Source organism: Nannospalax galili, unplaced genomic scaffold (assembly GCF_000622305.1).
Source record: "Nannospalax galili isolate Female #2095 unplaced genomic scaffold, S.galili_v1.0 scaffold109, whole genome shotgun sequence".
In the NCBI taxonomy this organism is placed as follows: Eukaryota; Metazoa; Chordata; class Mammalia; order Rodentia; family Spalacidae; genus Nannospalax; species Nannospalax galili.
In genome coordinates this window covers 2,472,198-2,495,593 of record NW_008360315.1, presented here as the reverse complement: position 1 = coordinate 2,495,593, position 23,396 = coordinate 2,472,198, and the positions used below count along the sequence as shown (strand labels likewise).

Below are 23,396 nucleotides of genomic sequence, written 5' to 3'. Positions count from 1 at the left end.
TAGACTGATTTTACTTTCTTTATAGTTAATTTTGATTCTATTGAGATAGTCTTCATTTTTCATATCTACAGTTTCACTGTGTGAGATGTACTTGTCTGGGTACATAGAGCCATGGATTTAATTTACCCCATTTATGATCCTGAATGTGCAAATTCTTGTCTTCACCAATCCATCCAAATGTTTGGTCATTATTTCTTCAAAAATAACCCTACTTGCATTAGTTCATTCTTTCCTTTTGAATTTCCAAATCAAACATTGACCTTCATTCTACCCTCCATGTCCTTTAATATTTTGTGTTGAATTTTATTATATATAATTAAGGTATACACCAAGTTTTAATACACTTATTTTGATGTACATGGAGTTAGTCAGACATGATGGTGCATGCATGTAATCTCAGCACTTGGGAGGTAGAGGCAGGAGCTTCAGGATGAAATCTATACATCACAGATTGATAGCACAGTCTTGAAACCCACCATCTCACATTACTATCTTTTCTCCTTGTCTGTTTTTGGGTTTGGGTTTGGGTAGTAAGAGTACCTAAAATCTCTTCTTTTCCCAAATTGCTAGGGTACAGTGGAATAACCAGTATGATAAGTGATAATCCCCATGGAGTATGTCAGTCATCTAGATTTATCATCCTGCATAACTAAATCTGTACCATTTGCCCAACATTTCTCATCACCCAATACTGCTCCCTAAATACTTACTGTGTTCTGTTTCTATGTATTTTTTAGATTGCAGATGTGACATCACATAGTATTTTCTTCCTAGAACCAGTTTATTCATTTGTCATAATGACATTCTTTCATTTACTTTGTTTTCCAGAGCTAGACACTAAGCCTATGACCTCATATTTGCTAGTATATTCTACCAGTGAGCTACATCTCCAGTCCTAAGTGTAATTAATTCTTTCTATTTATTTCTGATGCATAAATTCTCTCATTAGTAATATACAATGAGCTTTTTTAATCAGTTGGTAACAGCAGTTTTACTTCTCCATTTGGTTATTTCAAGATTGCATATTATTTGACAGTCTTTTATTTAATTCCCCAAATGTTTTTTAACACATATATAGAATGTACGTCATGATATGACAATCACAAAATCATAAAGAATTATGAGTTCTGTTTCTGGCTTATTAGTTAATTATTTCCTCAGCTGTTTTATAAGTTTCATTTGTATTCATATTTGACAAAGAATCCTATAAAACCAGGGTTTATGACTTACTTGTTCTTCACAACAATTTGCCTAATCCCTTTGATCACCTCAATGTCCTGGTTCAGAGCTGCCTTGACCCTGTTAATAGTTTAAACTCCAAATTCTCAAAAGTCATTTAGTACACTCGAGACCCAATGTGATTGGTTTGTTGTTTCTTTTGGCTAAAAGGCAGATTCGGTGAAAGCTGACCTCTGAGGTTTGCTCCAAAGGACCTTGGCTTTGTGTAGATTTGTCACATTTAGCACCCCCTGGCTCTTGGCATTGTCTTCTGCCCACACCCCAGAAAATACAGTACAAACATCTCTATCACAGGAAAGGCAAATGTAACAGTTTGGGCACTGACTTTCTAATTCCCTTTTATTCTGTGGCCTCTAAGATTCCCCTTCCAAAGCTTGTTTTTGTTACTCTATGATATAAGCACTCAATATGTGGCCTGGGCTGATCTCTAGGCTGGCTTAGATGATTCTCAGCTTCCCCAGTGAGAGACTGCAGGGTCATGTCACCTGCTGTCCCCCATTCTATTGTTTTCAGCACAATTATCATTGTGGAAAAAGATTCTGAGTGGAGTGCCTCTTATCCACCTTTCCATATTGCTGGAAATTCATATATTATATATATATATATATGGATTCTTATATATGGAAAGCCATATAGAGAGAGAGAGAGATTCTTTTATTGGCAAAATTAATTATAAGCAAATCTTCACAAGTCTAGTTGTAGCATACTACCCCAAGGAAATGACAATTGCTGCGATGTATACAGCCATAAAATGAGTTATACTTGGAGTTTTGTTATAAAAAAAAGTTTTATCTTTACCTCAAATTAGCTTAGGAATGAATTACCTTTGATTGGTGATGGATTCTTAATAAGAAAATGAAGTTTTGTTTTTCTCACAGGAAATGGTTTTCCCACATCAAACTTTGTGACCAACTTGGATACAGAATTCCAGAGGTGTTCATAATCCTTCGTGATGGCATCACCTAAATTTAAATGTAGCCCTGGGCAACAGTAAAAAAAATACTCAGCGTTAAAAGACACTCATGTATACTAGAAATATGCATCTTGATTAAATTCACCAAGCTTTGAAATATGAGTCAAATAGTGGAATTTTCAGTGGACTTCCCATTGAATACAAATGAAAATGATGACTAATGCTGGCTATGCCATTACAGATTTTAAAATTACTCTTGCCTTTCTTTCTGATAACTAAGTATTAAAATTTACCCTCAACCAATAATAATAGATGATTTAATTATTTTTGAGATAATAAAAATATTATACCAAATATAGCTTTATAGCCAATAAAACAAAATAAAAACTGATCTCTGAGCAATGAAAATTTTCATAAAGGATCATTAATTTATAGGTAGCTAATTTATTTCAATGTTTACTATATAAGGGAAGCAAAGCCTTCATGTCGAAGAAGTTTCAATAATGCTTATTCAAATGTACTTCTTTCAAAATGTGCTTTATTTTTTTTTGACTACTAAAAACACAAGAAAATCTATTGTGACAAAAAAATTACACAAAGAAAATACAGACTATCTTTTGGAAAGCTTTTTAATTCTTATCTAATAGTTGATTATTTCTTTTAGGGCAATTTTTAAAACAAATATTATACATACATACAAATGAAAATTTCATCAGTTAGAAAATGCCAAACACATAAATATCTACCTTTAGCAAAATTACTTGGAGAAACTTTAAGTTGAAAAATATTTTGGATTCCAGTATTCATTCTGATTTCCACTAAATGAAAATTATAAATGAATAAAAACTGGGAAACAGAAAAATGGCTCCTATTTATATGATAGAAGTATAAGAAAATTGCTTTGAAGTTCCAAATCCTTTATAAGCTTTACATTGGAGAGAAAGTGTATTTTATTATATAGTAAATTGATACCTTGTTCATTCTCACTTTCATAGTAATAAGCAATATTCTTCAACAAAGGCTCATCACTTAAATCAGAAAGGTGAAGTAAATTCAGACTCCAAAATTCAAACATGTGTACATTACTTAGGATGAAATACTCACACCACTTTTTCTGAAAATCAAAAGCAGAAGAAAGTTATGTATAGAATAATGTAATAGACATCAATAATCCAACTGGAAAGCAAATGGCAGAACTATTCCAATTCTTATTATCGTATAAACCCATTCAGACTGAGTAAGGATTAATGCTTTGTTCCTCAAAAGTTAAAGTACTAAATAAAATGAAAATTTGCTCAAAAATGAATTTAAACTGCGTATGACAACAACACACCTGTAATCATAGCACTTATGAAGCTAAGGTGGGAGGATTGCAGAAGTTTGAGGCCAACCTAAGCCATGTAGTCAATTCTAGACCATCCTGGGCTACAGAGGGAGACCCTGTCTCAAAAAACAAAATTTGACTTGTCTCAAAAATTTTTTTATTACTGAGTCAAGAAAATCTGTATTCAACTTTTTAAAAAAAATATTTCATTTATCATTTCATTTGTATGAGTGCAAATGCACCTGTGTCATGCAATGCCTGCATAGGTCAGAAAAAGGCATTAAATTCCCCTGGAACTGGAGCTATAGGCAGTTGTTAGTTGTCATTTGTCAGACGCCCCCAGGCCCACCAGGCTTGGGACCCCAACAAGATAGAAATCAAGACAAGGGTCTTGATGCTAATGCATTGAGCTTCTTTATTGATTACCTCTGACAATCAGGCAAGCACAAGCATAATTATAAAATGAATCTCATGTTATGAGTTACACGGAGCTTATATAGGAATCAGATCACAAGTATCTAAGAAGTAACCAAGGAATCACTGTGGATACATTACTAACAGAAAGTAACTAAGGATGCAGTATGTCACTGTATTATTTTACCATCACCCGATACTCACATGATAGTTACAGATACATGATATTTACAATCTCTAGGATACAATGTTGTATTGCCCATGATCACTCTTAACAACTACTAGAATTTATGACTTTTATATAGAAACCAAGTAAACAGTGGTGAGAAACTCAGGTGCCCACAAACTGAAACAAAACTCTTGAGTTATGTTTCCAACATACCCAATTAATCAAGGAGGCATAGCCCGTCAACTCAAATCATTGATGCATAGAGCAGAGAAGCTCTTAAAGTGGCAGTCTTCTTATTCTTCAAAGCAAAGGCTTCAACGCCTAAGCTGGACAATAAAGTCACAGCTCCCGACAGTCATGTATGTGCTGGAAACCAAATTCAAGTCTTCTGCAAGAGCAGCCAGTGCTCTTAATCGCTGAGCCATTTCTCTAGCCCCCTGTATTTAACTTTTAATGCCTATTTCTACCTGCTGTTATCCAAAATCTCGAAAACCACATACTAACTCAGATTTCAAATATGCCTCTGTTCTTTATTTAGGTTTCCTTGTTTACCAATTTTGCTTTTTGTTTTTTAAGAGTTGGGTTCTTGCTGGGTGTGATAGTTCACAGCTTTAATCCCAGCACTCAGGCAGATGGATTTCTGTAAGATAGAGACCAGCCTAGCCTACATAGTGAGTTCCAGACCAGTTGGGGCTATAAGGAGAGCTTGTCTCAAAAAGGAAACAAACAAAAAAAGAGTTGCATTGTTAAGAGATCTAGAAGGAACTAAATCTTTCAAACTCAAACATTCCCATCTACCCACACTAGTGGTCCCCATCAGACTTACTATTATAAAGCGATATTCCCACCTAACATAGGCAGAATGTCTTCACCAACCACCCTTACTTCCAGGCACAGTAGACATGAGTCTACTTCAGTGATACTGTCTATAGTATTTAAGCTTAGGGTCTCCTGACTGAGGCTCCACATGACCTTCATAATAGAATACAATGCTTTTCAATGTGAGGGGAGGAGGCAAATGCTGGTTTTGATCATCTAAACCTTTAAGTTGTACACTACAACAGTATGCATGTGTGTATATGTAACATGGCAGCTAACAACCATCCATAACTCCAGTTCCAGGGGAATCCGACACCCTCTTCTGACCTCTGCCAGCATTGCATTACACAGGCGCACTTACATACATGCAGGCAATATACTCACACACATTAAAAAAAAAACCAACAAAATAAAAATATATATTAAAATGTCAATAATTCTTCACAAATGAAACTTGTACATAGAAGGCATTCACTTAAGTCTTTAGGTCCCTATCACCATTAGTGCATTTATAACAGTCTACATTTTAGTCACAGAATTCAAATTATATAAAGGAAACCAAAGAAAGCCGAATATAGCTGAGAAATAAATTTATAACAAAAGTCACAGCACAATACTGGTGCCACAACATTTTAATAGCAGACATATAATATAAATAGATTTAATATATTAACCTGAAATGGCCTATGTTATAATGTCTATAAACAATTTGGAGCCCAAATTGTTTGGAGAGATTAGCTCAGTGGTTAAGAACACTAGCTGCTTTTGCAGAGGACCCAAGTTCGATCCCAAGCACCCACATGGCAGCTAACAACTGTCTATAACTTCAGGGGATCCAACAACCTCCTCCGACCTCTGTGGGCATTGCATGACACAGGTGCACTTACATGCAGGCATTACACTCATACACATAAAATAAAAATAATAAAAAGAAAAACAAAAGAAATTTGGAACCCGAAATGGAGTCTGATAGAATGTATGAAGAGCCATGAGCCTAACTAGGAAAACAATATAACCACAAATCCCTTAAAGTGTCTAACTGACCCTAAATTGGCAGCCTGGCCTTGCTCAAGCCTTATCAACTGGTAACTCCCTGGACTGAGGGAGGCTATTTATGGAGCCAACCTGTCTCCTTTAGTGCCCAAAGATAGCTTACCTGCCTGAGAAAATAATCTCGGGAGAAAGACCCTCAATCAAGGACACCAGACCCTGGCACAGTTAATTCTATCAGCTGTATGCAACAGAGTTCCTATAAAAGTGGAAACTGCCCTCCCCTTCTATGCAGGTGCCTTCTTCACGTGGCAAGGCCTCAGCCCTTTGATGTGCCCTCTGAATTAAGAGAACACATTCCTTGCCTGTTGCAGTTTGGCTCTGGTTCTTATTTCTTAACTTTAAACGCCTTACTTCTCTGCACTCATAAATCTAACAGAGTCTGTGCCAGACAGCTTTAGTGTCAACTTGACACACCTGGGTTGAGGGAGCCTCCATTGAGGAATTTCCTCTCTTGGACTGGCCTATGGCCATGTCTGAGTAGCATCTTCGTGATAAGTGATGTGGGAGGGCCCAGCCCACTGTGGGTGGTGCAACCCCTGGGCAGGTGGGCCTGTGTTGCATAAGAAAGCAGGCTGAGCAGGGGACCAGGGGAACAAGCCAGTATGCAGCATTCCTCTATGGCCTGTGCTCCAGCTCCTGCTTCCAGGTTCCTGCCCTGAGTTCCTACCTTGGGCTCCCTGATGAAGTGCAACCTAGGAGATGTAAGCTGAATAAACCCTTTCCTCCCCAAGTTGGTAGTGGTCAGAGTGTTTTGCCACAGCAATGAAGAAACAAACCAGGACAGAGTCTTTTTATCTTTAATTATTAAAACATAGTATTCTACCTCCCCAGTATCTGTAGAGGAATGTCCTCCTGTGGGATTTAGGATACAATACTGCATTTTCTCCCTCAAGAATCAACAAAATGAACATAGCACTGTCTTCACCACATCTAATATTTACTATGTTACAAAGCTCTAAATCTCCCACTGCAAGAGTTCTGAGTGTTCACAAATGCAGATATTCAGGAAATGGCCTTTCTCTCTCTCTCTCTCTCTCTCTCTCTTTCCCTCTCTCTCTCTCTCTCTCTGTGTGTGTGTGTGTGTGTGTGTGTGTGTGTGTGTGTCTGGAGGGCAGAGGATAACCTTGGGTGTCATTCTTCTGACACAGTCCACCTCCTATTTGAGACAGTTTTTCATTGGCCTAGAATTTGGCCACCTAGGCTAGCTGACTAGCTAGCTTTCCAGGGATCTTCCCGTCTCACTACCCTGGAATTACAAGCCAGCACTATCACTTGGCTTTGTGTTTGGTACAGGGAATCAAACATAGGTCCTCAGGCTTTCAAGGAAAGTGCTTTACCAATAGAGCCATCTCTCCTGCTCCTATTCCTCACTTTCATTTGCCAACCCTAGGTTCCAATTATGCTAATGTAGTAAATATAATGCAGGCATTATCAAGTAAAATGAATGTAGCTTAGCTACTTCTTAGTCACACTCAGATCAATCATCTTCATGTGTTTCCTCTATACCTCCCATGCAGTATATCAAGAGGGGCATTGATGGAAGTGTTATCCTCATTTGAGTAAGAAAGTGGTACCCACCATGTAGTCTAACTAACTCCAGTTATCCTATGTCACTCTTCAGAATGCTACATAAGAAGCATACACAGAGCCTTAAGTGGAGTGTGATCAATAGCCACTGCCATCATCTCTAACACCATCAATACTTAGATAGCTGAAGATAATAGTCGCCAAATTATCCCCACTGTTTTTCCTCTCCAACTCTAAATGCATGGTTTGCATTGCAAGCCGACCTGTCTGTTTGAATGTGTTTAGTAGGTTCTCAATGCACTCAGCATCAATTTATCTGTCCTGACCCACAGAATGTCATAGGAATTATTTGTCACCCCCCATCAGCTTCATGACTAACCCTACATTCTCTGTGTCACTGTTAACATTAAATGGCCTTTGGTTCTTTCATGACTTCAAGGAAAACACATATGCTATCTCTTTCCCAGAATCTGGTTTCCATTCTCTCTACTACACTAACTCCTAATCGTCCTTCAGGACTTAACAGTTTAAGAGAAACCATTCCTTGCTAACTGGGTTGGATCTTTTCATTAGCAGATTCTGAAGCATTCTAGTTCCTCCTTCACAGAGATTGTTAAAATTCAGTATCTGTCCTCTCTGCAAAATGTAACTCTTGGAAAGAGTCAGGGTAGAATGGCAAGAGAGTTTTTCTTATTTTTTCCTAGGTTGGAGGAATGCATATTCACTAGGCAAATGTTCACAAACTAGATTCCTAATTTATTGGATACAAAATGATTTCTTTGACTATGCATCTCAGGATCCTAAAGATAAGTATCCAAGTCATATAATCTATGAATCCCATCTCTGGGATTAGTCAATGATCCCAAATTAAAGGGAAAGTCTAATACAAATAGAAGATGGCAGTACTTATATCTATCAATATTTTTAACAACCCATAATAGAAAAGCAAGTGAACCAGGGAAATATATTAAAATACAACTTAATAGTCATCATTAAACATGACAGGAACTAAGGTTGGGAAATAAAATAGAAATGTAGAAGAGGAGAAACACATATGTGGATTCTTCCCATGTAAGAAACAACAGAAAAATCTAAGCATTGAGACTAAAGAGAGCAAATATTAACAGATACCAGCTCTGATTTGAGTGGAGGACCTCTAGGGAAGTTCCCATTTTATTTTTGCTTTCTGTTTTCCTAATATCTCCAAATTTTCTCTATCTATAGTCTATAATGTGAAAGATATTACAATGTTATACTGCTTTTTTTCAGTTCCTCTTAAATGGATATAGTGGTCACTAACAACTTCCCAGATTTTTACATTTAAATTTCTACTTATTATTTTTATTTTATGTGCACGAATGTTTTGCCTGCATGTGTGTAAGTGCACCATATCATGAAATGCCCATGAAGGTCAGAAGAGGGCATCAGATTCAGTTGCTTGCTGCCACATGGGTCCTGGGAATGAAACCTGGGTCCTCTGCAAGAGCAGTCAGTGCTCTTAACTGCTTAGCCATTTCTCCAGCCCCAACTTTCTAGGTTTTAATGACACTAAACTCTGATCCTGACAGAAGTTTAAAGGAGGGAAAATTGTAGAGGCTTTTCCTTAGATTCATACCATTTGTTACTATCCAATATAGCTGTTGAAATTAGGCAAGTGATTTACTTAGGGAAGCACATCTTTGAAGACTCCATAATCTAACACTGTCACCTTATAATTCTGTTTTGAAGGTTATTAGGGCTTTTATGTGCCAATTAATAAATTAATAAATAATTAATTAATAAAACGAATAATAAATGAATGAAAATTAATAAATGAATAAAACTATACTTACCATTTTAAAGACAGTCATCATGTCCTTACTCCAGTCAGAAGTGATGAATCTAGAGTGAGCTCTCTGAGAAAGAGGTAAGTGGAGTAGAAATGCCACACTAAGGCAATGCAGCTTACAAAAGTCTTCCATGTCCTGCAGGGTTAGGCCAGGGCCTTTTCCCTGAAGAAAACAAAGACGCTAAGCCAGAGAACAGCAGGCTAGGAGACAGTATAGTCAACATGCAGAATCACAGCCCCTCTTGCCAAGCTCTGCTGTGTGGGAACTCCACACTTGAACATTCTTCACTCTATATTTTTGAAATAAGACTTTTCTTCACCCCAAAACTAGGCTTCATTTATATAGGTTTGAGATAAAATGGAAAGGAAGCTCCCAGCTTTCTATGGCAATGTCAGAATTTTGAGGGAAGCTGTGTTTGACATGAGCTAATCCAGGAGTGGTGAGGCAAGGGTCCTGCAGGAATCTGGGTGGGTGAAGCTACATGCTAAATGATCTCTTCTGTCTAAGTATCATACTGCAAAAGTGAGACTGCAAATTGCCAGGATGAGGACAGCAAGGCAGCAATGGATCTAAAAGATGTGCCCAATGAAAACACAGGTAAATAAGTGAAGATGTTTAGCACTATGGGGCAAGGACATCATTGCTATCTTCATGTCTGGCTTGTTGGGGGAGCAGAAGAAAAATTCATCAGGGCACCTCCAGAGGGTCAAACAGGGTCTAATGGCTACAAGTTCCAGAGAGAAAGATTTGACTTACTATCATGATTTAGGAATTAAAACACCATGGCTCAATCATGTAGAAAGGTTTCATTAAAAAATATATACTTAAGGACTGGAGATATGGCTCAACAGTTAAGACCACTGGCTATTCTTGCAAAGGACCCAGGTTCAGTTCCCAGCACACACATGGCGGCTAACAACCATTTGTAACTCCGGTTCCAGGAGACTTGATGCCCTCTCCTGGCAAGCAATACACTCATACATATAAAATAATTTTTAAAATAAATAAAATATTTGAAAATATATGTATATACTTAAGGAGAGATGGTTCAGCAATTAAGAACACTGGCTGCTCTTGCAGAGGACCTGGACTCAGCTCCCAGCATCCACATGTTAGCTAACAACCATCCTAACTCCAGTTCCAGGGGATCACATGCCCTCTTCTGATCTCCAAGGACCTTGTTTTCACAGGTGTACTTACAAACATGCATGCAAAATACTCATACAGGTAAAATAAAAATAACTAAGTCAAAAAATTACACACACACACACACACACACACACACTTAAGGTCAGGTGTGGTGAATGTGACTTTAATCCCAGAACTCCAGAGGCAGAGACAGTCAGATCTCCAGGTTCAAGGCCAACCTGGTCTACATAGTGAGTTTCAGGCAACAAGTTTGTACTACATAGTAAGACTGTGTCTCAAATATAAGATAAAATATAAACTTAAGAAGATACTGGAGGGGCTGGAGAGATGGTTCAGGGGTTAAGAGCACTGACTTTTCTTGCAGAAGACCCGGGTTTGAATCCCAGTGCCCACATGGCAGGTAAAAACCAGTTCTAGGATATCCAGTGCTCTATTCTGTCCTCCATAGGCCCTGCACAACATGGGTGTACTTATATACATGCATGCATAACACTCATACGTGTAAAATAAAAATAAATTAATTACTTTTTTAAAAAGATACTAGAAAGCAAAAAATATAAAAGTGGGCCCTGTTCCTTTCTGAAACTGTGGAATATAATAGGGTTTTTAGCTAAGACTCCCCAGTACTCACATTACGCATAAATAGTAAGTGCATATGTGTGTGTATGTGTGTATGTGTGTGTATGTATGTGCTCCTAAGCACATCTATTCAGAGATGAATGTTTAGTTGGAGAGAAAACCCTGACTGGCCACCAGATTCTTGGCTTTATTTGCAATAGAGAAGCCTAAGAACTGTCGCCTTGCCCCAGCTGATACGGCAGCAGGATGCCGTAGCACAAGAATCCCTTCCAAGTCAGTGAGAAATTTGCCAAAGACAAACTTGAATTCAGTTCACAATACCACTTAGTACCTTTGGATTGAGGAATGTTAACCTGGAAAGCTGAAATTGGTACTCCCATATGTGGAATAGAAATAATAATGCCTGTCTTGCATGCAGTGGCGAGGATTTGATGGCAAGGTGCACAGTGAGTGTCCAAAGCCCAGCAGCACAGCAGGCAACCACCAAGTGTTAACGTCCTCTCATTTCCCTCTCTGCAGAAGACTGAGACTAAATCTACCCTAAATGGAACACACCAAATCATGAAATAACACACCAGAAGTTTCTTTTTCTTTCTTTCTTTTCTTTTTCTTTTTTGAAGCATAAAGTCTTTATTGGACTCACACCAGGAGTCCATTGAAGAATTTTCTTTATAAATATAAATTTGGGGGGGCTTTTCCTATTTTTGAATTTCAAAGAAACAAGGTAAAAATACGAGTATCAAGTGGGGAAAATGGTGGATGAAAAATAATAAAACATCAAAGGTGGGAAGCACTGGCATTTCATAACAACCTTCTGGGTGTCCCAGGTCTGCTCAGACGCATTCCTCTTTCTGCTTTCTAAAAAGTAGTGGTACATGTCCAAAGACAGGGAGCATGAAGTCACACAAAGGACGCGCCGGATGTCAGATCCTTCTGGCCAGAGTTCTTTAAGCAGAGTAATCATCTCACATGCCTGTCACAGAAGAAAATTGTAGCATGTCATGATATTTATGTCATGTATGCTTATTTACAATGTCTGTACATGAAGAAACTAAAAGATACACCTACTATTAAAATATTATAAACAAAAGTTTCACGTGGAAAAATTATTTCAACAAAACTTTCAGTGAAACTGCTAAAATTATAAACATGTAAAGAATTCCTGTAAATCAATAAGAAAATGGCTAACCCTTTAAGCCTATAACTCCCTAATAAAATGTAAATGATGTTAAGATGGAAAAATGTTCATATTCTTTAGTGATACAATAGCGTTGTTACTTTCAAGATATTGAAGTCTTTTTTTTCTTTAATACTCTAAAGTTTTAATAACAGACAGCACTGGAAATCATAGGATGTGTCACTTCTCTCATACTCTGCTAATGACAGTATAAGTAAGCAAAGGCTTAGATTTCAGAAAATGCATCTGGTGACACATTTAATTCCCATCCAGTAGGTTGATACTTTTTATTCAAGTTCTAGAGATCTAGCCTAAACAAATAATCCAACATCTGTCCCAAGATACTTTTGTTCATCACAAAAGTATCTGTAAAAGCAAACTTCCAAACAATTGCAATGTTTAACATTAGGAAAATGTCATGTCACCATAAAAATAAAACTTGTAAGAATTTTTGATGAAACCAGAAAATACCTATATAACAATTTAGAAAGGTAATGGAAGGACATGTATATAAGATGCTCTCAAAACTGCAAAATACATGAATGCCACTTAAAGGATATGTTCAAAATATGGGAGTCTTGCTGATAAGTCCTGGCCCTAAAAGTGATCGAGTCAGCAGGAGGAGTAGGAGTGAGATTAGTAAGGCCCTCACCTGCTGGACTCTGCTCATGGCACATTCATCACCCGGTACTCCAGTGTGAATCAAGGCCCTGGCTTCCTCACAGGAAATGTTTCTATTTGTAAAATCTCACTCTGCCTTTTTTTAAATTTTCAAATTTGTACTTACTATTATTTTATGTGTATGAGTATTTTGCCTGCGTGTATGTAAGTGTGCCACGTGTGCAACACCCATGGAGGCCAGAAGAGGGAGATGGGACCCTTGTAACTACAGTTACAGACAGCTGTTAGCTGCTAAGTGGGTGCAAGAAAGTGAACCTGGGTCCCCTGCAAGAGCAGCCAGTGCTCTTAACCTCTAAGCCATCTCCCCAGCATATAAACTTTTATGGGACAGTCACATGATTAGAAGCAATAACAGACTGTAACGGTCAACCTCCTGAAAATACTGGGTGCTTTTCAGCATATTTTGCACAAAATCACCTCTTTTATGTTAAGAAAAAAAAAAAAAGAACAGTAACACTTGAAAGTAATAATTCTGAAAACTGTGTAGGTGAGATAACAACATAGTCCAGCTGGAGACTACATCCTGTTCCGCTATCACATGTTTGCCAATTCATGACTTTTCAGTGACCCACGAGATTCTGAGAACTTGAAAAAAGTAAGAAAACACAGATATGGAGACTGGAAAGATGACTCAGTGGTTAAGAGCATTGGCTGCTCTTGCAGAAGACCTAGTTCAGTTCCCAGCACCCACATGACAGCTAAACAACCATCTGTAACTCCAGTTCCAGGGGGTCTGACACCCTCTTCTGACATCCTTGGGCACTGCATGACACAGACACACTTACATACATGCAGGCATTATACTCATACACATAAAATAAAAATAAATAAAATATTAAAAGATATTAATGAAGAATGTATTAATATAGCCACAAGAAGCACTAAATATACCCTGGGTATGAAAATGTTATTTTTTGAAATGTAATATTTTAATCTGGAATTTTAGGGGCTGGGGAGATGGCTCATCAGTTAAGAGAACTTGGCTGCTCTTGTAGAGGACCTGGGTCAGTTCCCAGTACCCACATGGCAGCTAACAACCATCAGTATTCCAGGTCCAGAGGATACAATTCCATCTTCTGGCCTTATGGGCATTTCATGACATGAGGGCACTTAGATACATGCAGGACAAACACTCATATACATAAAATAAAAATAAATAAATCAAAAATATTTTATCCGGAACTCTTAATTTTCTAGTCAGTCACTTACATGAAAGAGGAAATGAAAACTGAAACTACGAAATTTATTTAGAGTTGCAATGGTAGTGCTGAATACCATAATCTATAGAACACATTGAAAATAGCTGTCTACGTATCATATCCTATACGATTCAATTAAAGAAGTGTTCAGAGGCATTGTACTAAACATGCTTAATGGCACAAGTGAAAAAAAAATCAAGAAAAATAACCGCGGATACAGAACTTTATCTTAAAGTTTGAAAATCCTACTCTAGAAACTTCTGTGGAAATAAAATTGAAAACTGGAAATTATAATTTCCTCAGAACAAATACTAAATTTATTCCCATTAAAATTTGTAAGCTTTAAAAAAAAACAATCTTGGCCGGGCATGGGGGTGCACACCTTTAATCCCAGCACTTGGGAGGCAGAGGCAGGCAGATCTCTATGAGTTCAAGGCCAGCCTGGTCTACATAGTGAGTTTCAGGAAAGCTGGGGCTACAAGGAGACCCTGTCTCAAAAAGACAATCTAAGCAGGGTGGTGGCACAGGCCTTTAATCCCAGCACATGGGAAGCAGAGGCAATCAGATCTCTGTGAGTTCAAGGCCAGTCTGGTCTACATAAGGAGTTCCAGGCTACCTGGGGCTCTAGCAAGACTCTGTCTCAAAAAAGGCCAAAATAAAAACAAATCTATGGAAGAAACAGGTAAAATTACTGAGAAACTATCTCACAAACACACATCAGGCTCAGGTAACTTCCCCAGAGAATTCTATCAAATCTCCAGACTAGATAATGCCTCTGATCTACAAGTATTTCATAATATTAAAAGGAAATGCTAATACTCTAATCTTTTTATGAGATACATAAAACACTGGTATCCTACAAAAGTAAGACAGTACAAAGTACAAAAACTACAGGAAAATATCATTCATGCATAGCAAGGCTACTGTTCACCATTGTTCTAGGCCTATTTGCTATATCAGTTAGACCTCAGAAAGCAATTCTAGGCCTAAGAATAGGAAAGGAATCAGCAAATCTTTCTCTATTCACAGATGATATGATAGTATCTATGGAAGACATCAGAGAATCAATGATTAAAAACTAAGTCAAAATTAAAATGAAACCAGACCTGGTGGTACAAGCTCATAATCCCAGCACTGGGGAAGTGGGTGCAGCAGAGTAGTGGATTTGAAACTAACCTTTGCTATATACTGAGAACCTCACCAAAGAAAAAATGTAAATAAATAAGATGTCAAGCTACAAAATTTGCATTGAAAAGTCACTAGATTTCATGCGCATAAACAAGGAGGAATAGAGAGCTTAATAGGGGATATTCCACTTACAATAAAAACCAAAACATCAAGTATTTATGGAGGAAAGTAAGAAGTTTTCAAAATGTATAAAATACTATGATACAGTAAGGAGCAAACCTATGCATTATGAAAAATAAAGATGCAAGACAACTATGAAAACTTTGGGGTTTATTTTATTTTGTGTTGAGACAGGGTCTCAGTGGATATCCCTAACCAGACCAACAAAACTCATGGAGCTCCGCCTGCCTCTGCCTTCTTTTGATCCTGGTATCAAAGGAGTGAGCTAGCACACCCAGCTAAGCATTCTAAGAGGAAAAACTAACCTGAATAACTTTGAAAGACAAAGGAATGGCATACACAAGAACTACAGAGAACTGTACTCAAGTTCCATAATCTTAGTGAATACATCTCTCACAGGATAGGTATGGTTAGCAATTCTAAATCTACCTCAGGTATAGACTAGAATTGAACAAATTAGTAAACATAGCGTAGATAATGAAAGCTGAATTTCTCAAAACGGGAGAACAAATGAGAAAGGCAGGAGGTAAAATGAATCTGTGTATTTGAGTCGGAGTGAAAGGTATCAGTATGAAGCCTATGGTTTAGTGTAGATGAGCAAGCAGATAGACATTTAGAGGTGGAGACAGACAACTAAGAGACTCACATGTACAGGGCTATATCCGTGTGTGTGTGTGTGTGTGTGTGTGTGTGTGTGTGTGTGTGTATCAAAGAGAGACAGAGAGAGAAATCTGGGATTCTGAATATTGTTCCCCAATAGACACAACTAAAACTCCTTAGAGAAGTGATTAATTTTAATGACAGGAAAAATATGAAGCTAGAATATTTTGGACATTCAAAAAGAAAGAAGAATGCTCAAAAAGATGAGGGCTTGTTGGAGAGCACAGGTACTAGCCCAAAAGAGCTTCTAATGCTGGAACCTGGAGTAATCTAAGCACCACCATACTTATAATGCTGGGTTTTATCTTGTGATTTGAAGCAAATCCCATTAGTGCACACTACATAAGTAACTAGCCAAATGAAAAAGTAAATGTCAGAATTATGGCAGTTCTCCTTTACAGTAGAATTCCAATTAATAAATGAAAGCTACTGAAATGCAAAGTGACACCAGCCAAAACCATCAGTCATGACCCTGTGGACCAGATCCACAGATGGATGCAAAATTCGTCAGCAAAAGATTAAGAAGAGCTGGAGAGATGGCTCAACGTTTAAGAGCACGTGCTGCTTTTTCAATAGACCAAAGATCAGTTCCCAGCACACACAGACATCAGGTGGCTCATAACCACCTGTAACTCCAAGTTCAGGGGATCGGATGCCTTCTGGCCTCCAACAGCACCTGCACACACGGTACACATAAACTACACACACACGCACAAATAAAAGTAATAAATTCTTCAAGAAATGTTAAAAAGAAAGTGTTCATTCAGACAGACCCTGCCCCCAGAATCCAAATCATGAACCCTTTGTCACAAGGCAAACTGATAAATACCCTTCAAAAATGTTAGTGTCATGAAAGACAAAGACTAAGAACTATTACAGACAGCAGGGTATTACAGGGATATAATCAAATGGATGTGGTGCCCTGAATATTATCCTGAAACAGAAAAAATACATCAATGAGAAAATGTAAAATTCAATACGATCTGAAGCTAGGTGCGTAGTATCGTGTCAATTCTGAGTTACTGGTTTTGATACATTCATCATGATTTCCTAAGAAATTCACACCTTCAGCATGAAGAGAAGTTGTAGAAACTTTAGACTAATTTTGATAATTTCTAATTTTTTTCTAATTTAGACTAATTTTATAATTTCTGTAATTATAAAATTAGGGGCTGGGGAGACAGCTCTGTGGGCAAAGTACTTGCCGGGCAAGCATGAGTACTGAGTTCAGATTCAAGTAAAGCTGTACACAGTTGCACCTCTCTATAATCCCAACACTACTCCAGCAAGAACAGAAGTGGGGACAGGAGATACCCAGGATGCTTGCTGGTGTCAGTCAAGTTGGAAAGACAGGACTAATACCTGAGGTTACACTGCAACCTCCATACACATGATGTATACACACACACACACACACACTGACACACACACACACAGACTTAAAAAGTAATTCAAATCAAAAGTGATTTTCAAGTTCCATTACCTCTGTCATCATGTTGTTGACTTTTAATTCTCCAAACATAGGAGCCAATGCAAGGTCTTTATGTTTCCCCAATTCTTGAAGCAGGATTTTGTAAACATGTGTGATAGTCTTTTCCATCTAGAAAATAAAGGAAACCTAGATAAATTGTCAAAAATAAAATTATTGGGGCTGGAGAGATGCCTCAGCAGTTAAGAGCACTGGCTGCTCTTGCAGAGGACATGGGTTCAAGTCCCAGCACCTACATGGCAGCTAACTCCTGTTCCAGGGGAATCTGATGCCCTCTTCTGACCTCTGCACACAATGCACAACATGAGTGTACTTAGATACACGAAGGCAATACACTCATACACATGAAATACAAATAATAAAACATTTTGAAAAACAAAGTTCTTCCAAACTCAGGCATTCACCAGGATATATTTATGTAACAATAATTCTAAGTTTTAAATTGCATTAATCTAATGCAGATGGACAACAATGCTTGAAGCCTACCAGACAGTACTAGTTTATCTTTGTTGGAAATACAATGTGTTTGGGGGTTTTGTAAGAGCTCCATAAAAATATAAAATGATATAAACTTCACTCACTTTGAATGTACAATTCAATGACTTTCAGTAAAGCTACCTGTTTGTTTACCCATGATTAAAATGTAATTTCAGAATATGTGTAACCACTCCCAAAAATGCATCATGCACCTTCAACACAATATTTTACTGTGACAAATTTCAATCATACACATAAGGTACCTTCCCACAGGTACCTATCACACTAGCAATGGTCATCACCAGCATCAGTTATACTTCCACTAGTCTATAAATGGATTGATAAGTTCTATTTCATTGTGTTTTAATTCAGTGTCAGGGACCCCTTAAATTAGTTAATGCAATAACCTCTTTAAGGTGAATTTTAATAAATTTTGGCATGCTATTTTATCAGAAATAAGATCCTCCATTAAAAAATTATTCCTGACACTAGAGAGATGGTTCCATTTTTAAGAGCATGTACTGCTCTTGCAGAGGACCTGAGTTTAGTTCCCAGCACCCATGTTAGGCAGCTTACAGGCAACCACCTGTAACGCCAGCTCCAGGATATTCGATGATGCTCTCTTCTGGTCTCTGTAGGCACCTGTATTCGTGAGCACATACCCATACAGAGACACATAAGGATATATGTAATTAAAATAAAACATTTTAAAAATATTCTTAAGGAGAGATTGGGCGGAATGTTCATAGGACATTCTTAAAACTCAGATTCAGGGGTTGCAGAGATGTCTCGGCGATTAAGATCACTGGTTGCTCTTGCAGAGGACTCAGGATAGTTTCCCAGCACCCACATGGTTGCTTACAACATTCATAACTCCAGTTTCAGGGGATCTTCTGTCCTCTGCAGGTATTGCACAACACAAGTGCACTAACATACATGCAAGCAATATACTCATACACATAAAATAAAAATAATAAATAAAATATTTTTTTAAACCCCAGATTCAGAAAGTGCTGTCAACAGGCTTGGGGACAGAAGATTTTAGCTCCTACACTCGGAAGGTAGAGGCTGTCAGAGCTCTTTGAACTCAAAAATGGTCCAGTCTGTCTATATAGAGAGCTCCATGAGGGTCGGGGCTACATAGTGAGACCCTGCCTAAAAAACAAAAACAAAAAACTCAAAGTGTATATCCCCCAATATAAAAATGAAGCTCAGAACTGTTTCTACTCACAATTGGCAGAGTTAGAAATAGTTTAATGATACAACTCCTATTCACAGCAAAATAAGCTATTTTTCATTTCACAAGGTTCATCTGCATACATCAAAATATGTGAGGGGTGTAACAGGATTCTCAAAGAGCAACAAATGTTAATGAGCTCAGAGAGCGCTTTGATGAAGAATGGAATGATTTCATATAGAGAATTCACTGCAAGTAGTGAGCTATAAACAAACTGAATTTATTTGTAAAGTCAGTATGCCTACCTTACTCAGAAAAGTTCAATAAAGTAGTTCTCAAATATACCAATATAGCAAAATGATACGCTCAAGGAATTAGAATTGTGAAGATTTGGGAAAGCTAATGAGTTGAAACAAAGAAATAAATACATCTCTGTTCTTCTTCTTCTTCATGAAACTGTTCCAATATGTTCCCGTTAAAGGCAACCATGCTATCATCTCACTAGTAAAATTTGGCCACAGAGACATACATGACTTTTGCCTCTAATTTCATGTCTTTCTGAGGCCCATTAACTTTATGAATGTTAACTCAAATAATTTATAAAAAGCATTGAGGATTATTTTATGAAAAGAACTTCTAAATAAATTACTATATTTGTACTATTGCTAATAATTCATCGTTACTATTATTATTCATATCTTTCTACTAAAACTATAATAGTTCTCATATTGTAGTTAAAAATGGTGCTAAATCTTTTTTTCTAAAATTTTGTATGGCCAGGAAGGCAGAGATAGATGGAGCCCCATGAGCTCGAGCCTAGTCTGACTTACATAGCAACCTCCAGTTCAGCCAGGACTACAGAAACAGACCGTGTCTCTAAAGAAAGATTTAATTTATTTTTAATTACATATATGAGTCTGTGTGGGTCTGTGCATGTAAGTGCATGTGCCCACAGAGGCCAAAGGCATTGGATTCCCCAAAGATAAAGTTATAGGCAACTGTGAGCAGCCAGATGTGGATGCCAAGAGCTAAACCCGGGTCCTCTGCAAGAACAGTAGGCTCTCTTAACCAGTAAGCCATCCCTCCAGCTCCCTGAATCAAGTACTTTAGAAAATGTTATAAAATTCTAGAATACAAAAATATTTAAATATATAAATTACCTTCTTGAAAAACATCTGTTTTTCGAATGTGCTTTGCATAAAGTATGCATAGAGACGAAGAATGTCCGATTCTTGCCCGGAAAAAAGCACGGCATTGACTTTCACTGCCCAAGACTGAATGACTAGAAAGTTGAAAAGGTATGTTTGCCATTGGTTCAGGCCTTCATCTGCAACTATCAGGAAATACGGGCAGTTCTCTTCCAAGAAAACACTCCATTCATCTGACAAGCATCCTGAAAATTTAGTCCAAACATCAATGGTGGTGTTCTTCTGGAGATGCAAAATCAAAGCAGATCTCAGAAGAAGAAGTTCTGGGAAGTTGAAGTACGCACACTCAGCATCCTATACGGAGGAGGGGTAAAGTAGGTTATTTCCAAAGTATCATTCAGTATTTCATTGATCAGTTAACATAGGCATAAAAGAAATATAATTCTGCAAGTTGTGTTCTGTCTTATAATCAGCAAATTTTAGCCCTAAAATTTTCCTATATTACAAATTTATGTTATAAATGACAATTTGGACTTAAAAGCATGTCTCCCCTGTAAGCAAGCCAGTAGTATTCAGAGTTCATCATACTTCCCATCCTGCTTTCTAAATATTCTCTCCAATCTAACTTCAAAAAGAAAAGAGACAGAAAAGAAAAACTATGTACATGTTAAGTTGTGAGTATAAATGATCTGGAATGGGGAGTAGAAACCAGTTTTTTCTAGACAATGAATCCAGGCTAGAGTGACAATCCTTAAGCAGGCCAAAATTTGTACAACTGGACTGTAAACATTAGACAAGAACCCTGGTTCCTTATTCAAAACACTGCTGGCAAATAAAGTTTAGAAATATACACTAACATGAGCTGCAAAATGATTGACAGACCCACGGCAGAATCCCTGAGTTGTGCTTTAGTTACCCTTAGGATAGGAACAGGAGGATGCAGTAGCAGCTACTTGCATTTGAAATGGTTGAAACTGTATTAATTAGCTGCATAATAAGAAAAAGAAAAGAAAATATGGTCTTCTCTCAGAGGTATTTATGCTAGAGCCCACGACACCAAAGGAGGGCTCGTGAGGAGTTTGGGAGGGCCCAGAAACAACTGACACTGTACGCAAATAAGTCAGTTGCTGAGCTTTAAAGACAGAAAACAGTTTCTGAGTCAGAGGATTGGAGTTGCATTCAGGGGCACTACTGTTGGGAATTTTCACCCACTTTCATGATTCTGTAATGCCCAATAAATTTCTAACATTACACAGTACAAAATAATCTCAAGTGTGGTTAATCCTGAATAGTGAGAAGCAAGATAACTTTTTTCTCTTCTTCCCTTTAAATTTTCTGATATTTTTGTGTGTTTTATTTTGTTCTTGTTTGGGTTTTTTGTTTTGTTTTGTTTTATGTTATACCAGAGATTGAACCAAGAACCTTGCATATACTAGACAAGGACTCCTCCACTGAACACTTATAAACTTTTATTTTTCTTTTAACACAGGGTCAATCCCGGTTACCTAAGCTACCCACTAACTTACTGTGTTTGAGGTTAAGGCAGGCCTCAAACTTGGATATTTCTGACTTAGCCTCCAGTTCATTTTCTGAAGTTTTTAAGATATATTTTACTTTGTAGTCAGAGAAAAAAGCCTTTATAAAATAACTTAATTAATTTTATTTATAGCCAGGTGTGATAGTGCACCATTGTAATCCTTTCTCTTGGGAGGTAGAGGCAAGAGTATTATGAGTTAAAGGTCAGCCTCAACTACATGAGACCCTATCTCTATTTAATTAATTAATTAATTAAACAAATGTTAGGCTTGGATCTCAGAATTAAAAAACTCATCTGCTCTCTGTTACCTGAAAGAAAATGATGGCAAATTGCCCTCCTTTATTAATAATGTCCAAGAGATAGCGCTCAACCACGTAGAAGAAATGCAGACTCTGTCCCGGCTGCAATGACTTCTCACAAACACACGTTACAAGTAAGGAATCGCCATCAATCAGAAAGAACTCAGATTCAACAAAATCATTGAATAAACTGGAATAGCTACAAAAAAAATGAGTGAAGACAAAATCAACATAATGCCAAAACAGTAACACTGCTACTATTTCTTTATAACCCAATTTACTGAGTCCAGAGTTGTATATAATTTCATATGCTACCTATACTAACAATATATACCTATAGTTGAGTATATATGTGCACACAGAGACAGACACAAACAAGATGGATACAACAATATAAGGCCACACCGCTACAGAAGGAGACATGGAATGTTATATATGATTTCACAGCTCTTGATTACTACAGAAAGACTTACTCAGACTTTGGCATTTTGCTCAAAATGAACTGCGATATTTTCTCTAAGATCACTCTACATTTTTCTAAAAAAGAAAAAGAAAATGGGTTATTTTTAGTCAGTCCTTTTTGTGGAGGCTCAGCAATTACCTGAGAAATAAAAACAGTAGTACAGTGATTTTAATTCTGTTAAATCTGTGTAGTATATATTTTATAATTCTATAAATATTTTAAATTGAAAATTACCCATGCTTTCTGATTTCTGTGCCTCCATCCTCAACAGAGAACCACTTAAAATTCAAATATCATTTACTCTGGTTCCTCTAGAAGGTCATTATTAATGGCATGCCTGCAAAGAAAGGAAAACATTAATCTTTCTATCAAAAAATATGTTCTTAATGACTTTTTTAAACATAATATTAGACAACATGATACAAGAATGAAAAAAATCAACATGTGTTCAGTTCTCAAAGGACAAACTCAGGGAAACAGTCATTAATTTTTAATCATATATATGAATGGAAAAGTGCAAATGTGACCAAGTCACAAGGAAAGAAGTAATGCCAGAGATGCGTTCCAAAGGATTAAACAAGAACTAAGCAAAACAAGGAAAAGTCACATCTTGGGGAGAGGGAACACCGGAACATAGGTGAGTCCCTGTGGCATGAAGGAATGGGAATGAAACTGGGCTCTTAAAAGAAGTCAACAGGCAGACAGGGGGAATGGATGAGGGTGCTGACAACACAGTGGACAGTGACAGGGATGGCAGAGTATGGAG

At 37.4% G+C, this 23,396-nt stretch overlaps 1 protein-coding gene across 4 annotated transcripts in view; it reads right to left on the bottom strand.

The window, feature by feature from the left end:
* Positions 1-23,396, bottom strand: part of LOC103727156 (probable ATP-dependent RNA helicase DDX60) — a 129,472-nt gene that overhangs the window by 92,792 nt on the left and 13,284 nt on the right. For all 4 annotated transcript variants that reach the window (XM_029559554.1, XM_029559555.1, XM_029559556.1 and 1 more), the window contains 9 exons: positions 22,865-22,967; positions 22,641-22,704; positions 22,177-22,366; positions 20,344-20,685; positions 17,524-17,640; positions 11,827-11,988; positions 9,291-9,449; positions 3,125-3,266; positions 2,064-2,219 (listed from right to left, as the gene is read on the bottom strand). In XM_029559554.1, the coding sequence (XP_029415414.1) occupies positions 2,064-2,219; positions 3,125-3,266; positions 9,291-9,449; positions 11,827-11,988; positions 17,524-17,640; positions 20,344-20,685; positions 22,177-22,366; positions 22,641-22,704; positions 22,865-22,892 (1,360 nt within the window). In that variant the 5' untranslated portion in view covers positions 22,893-22,967. The remainder of the gene's footprint in view (positions 1-2,063; positions 2,220-3,124; positions 3,267-9,290; positions 9,450-11,826; positions 11,989-17,523; positions 17,641-20,343; positions 20,686-22,176; positions 22,367-22,640; positions 22,705-22,864; positions 22,968-23,396) is intronic.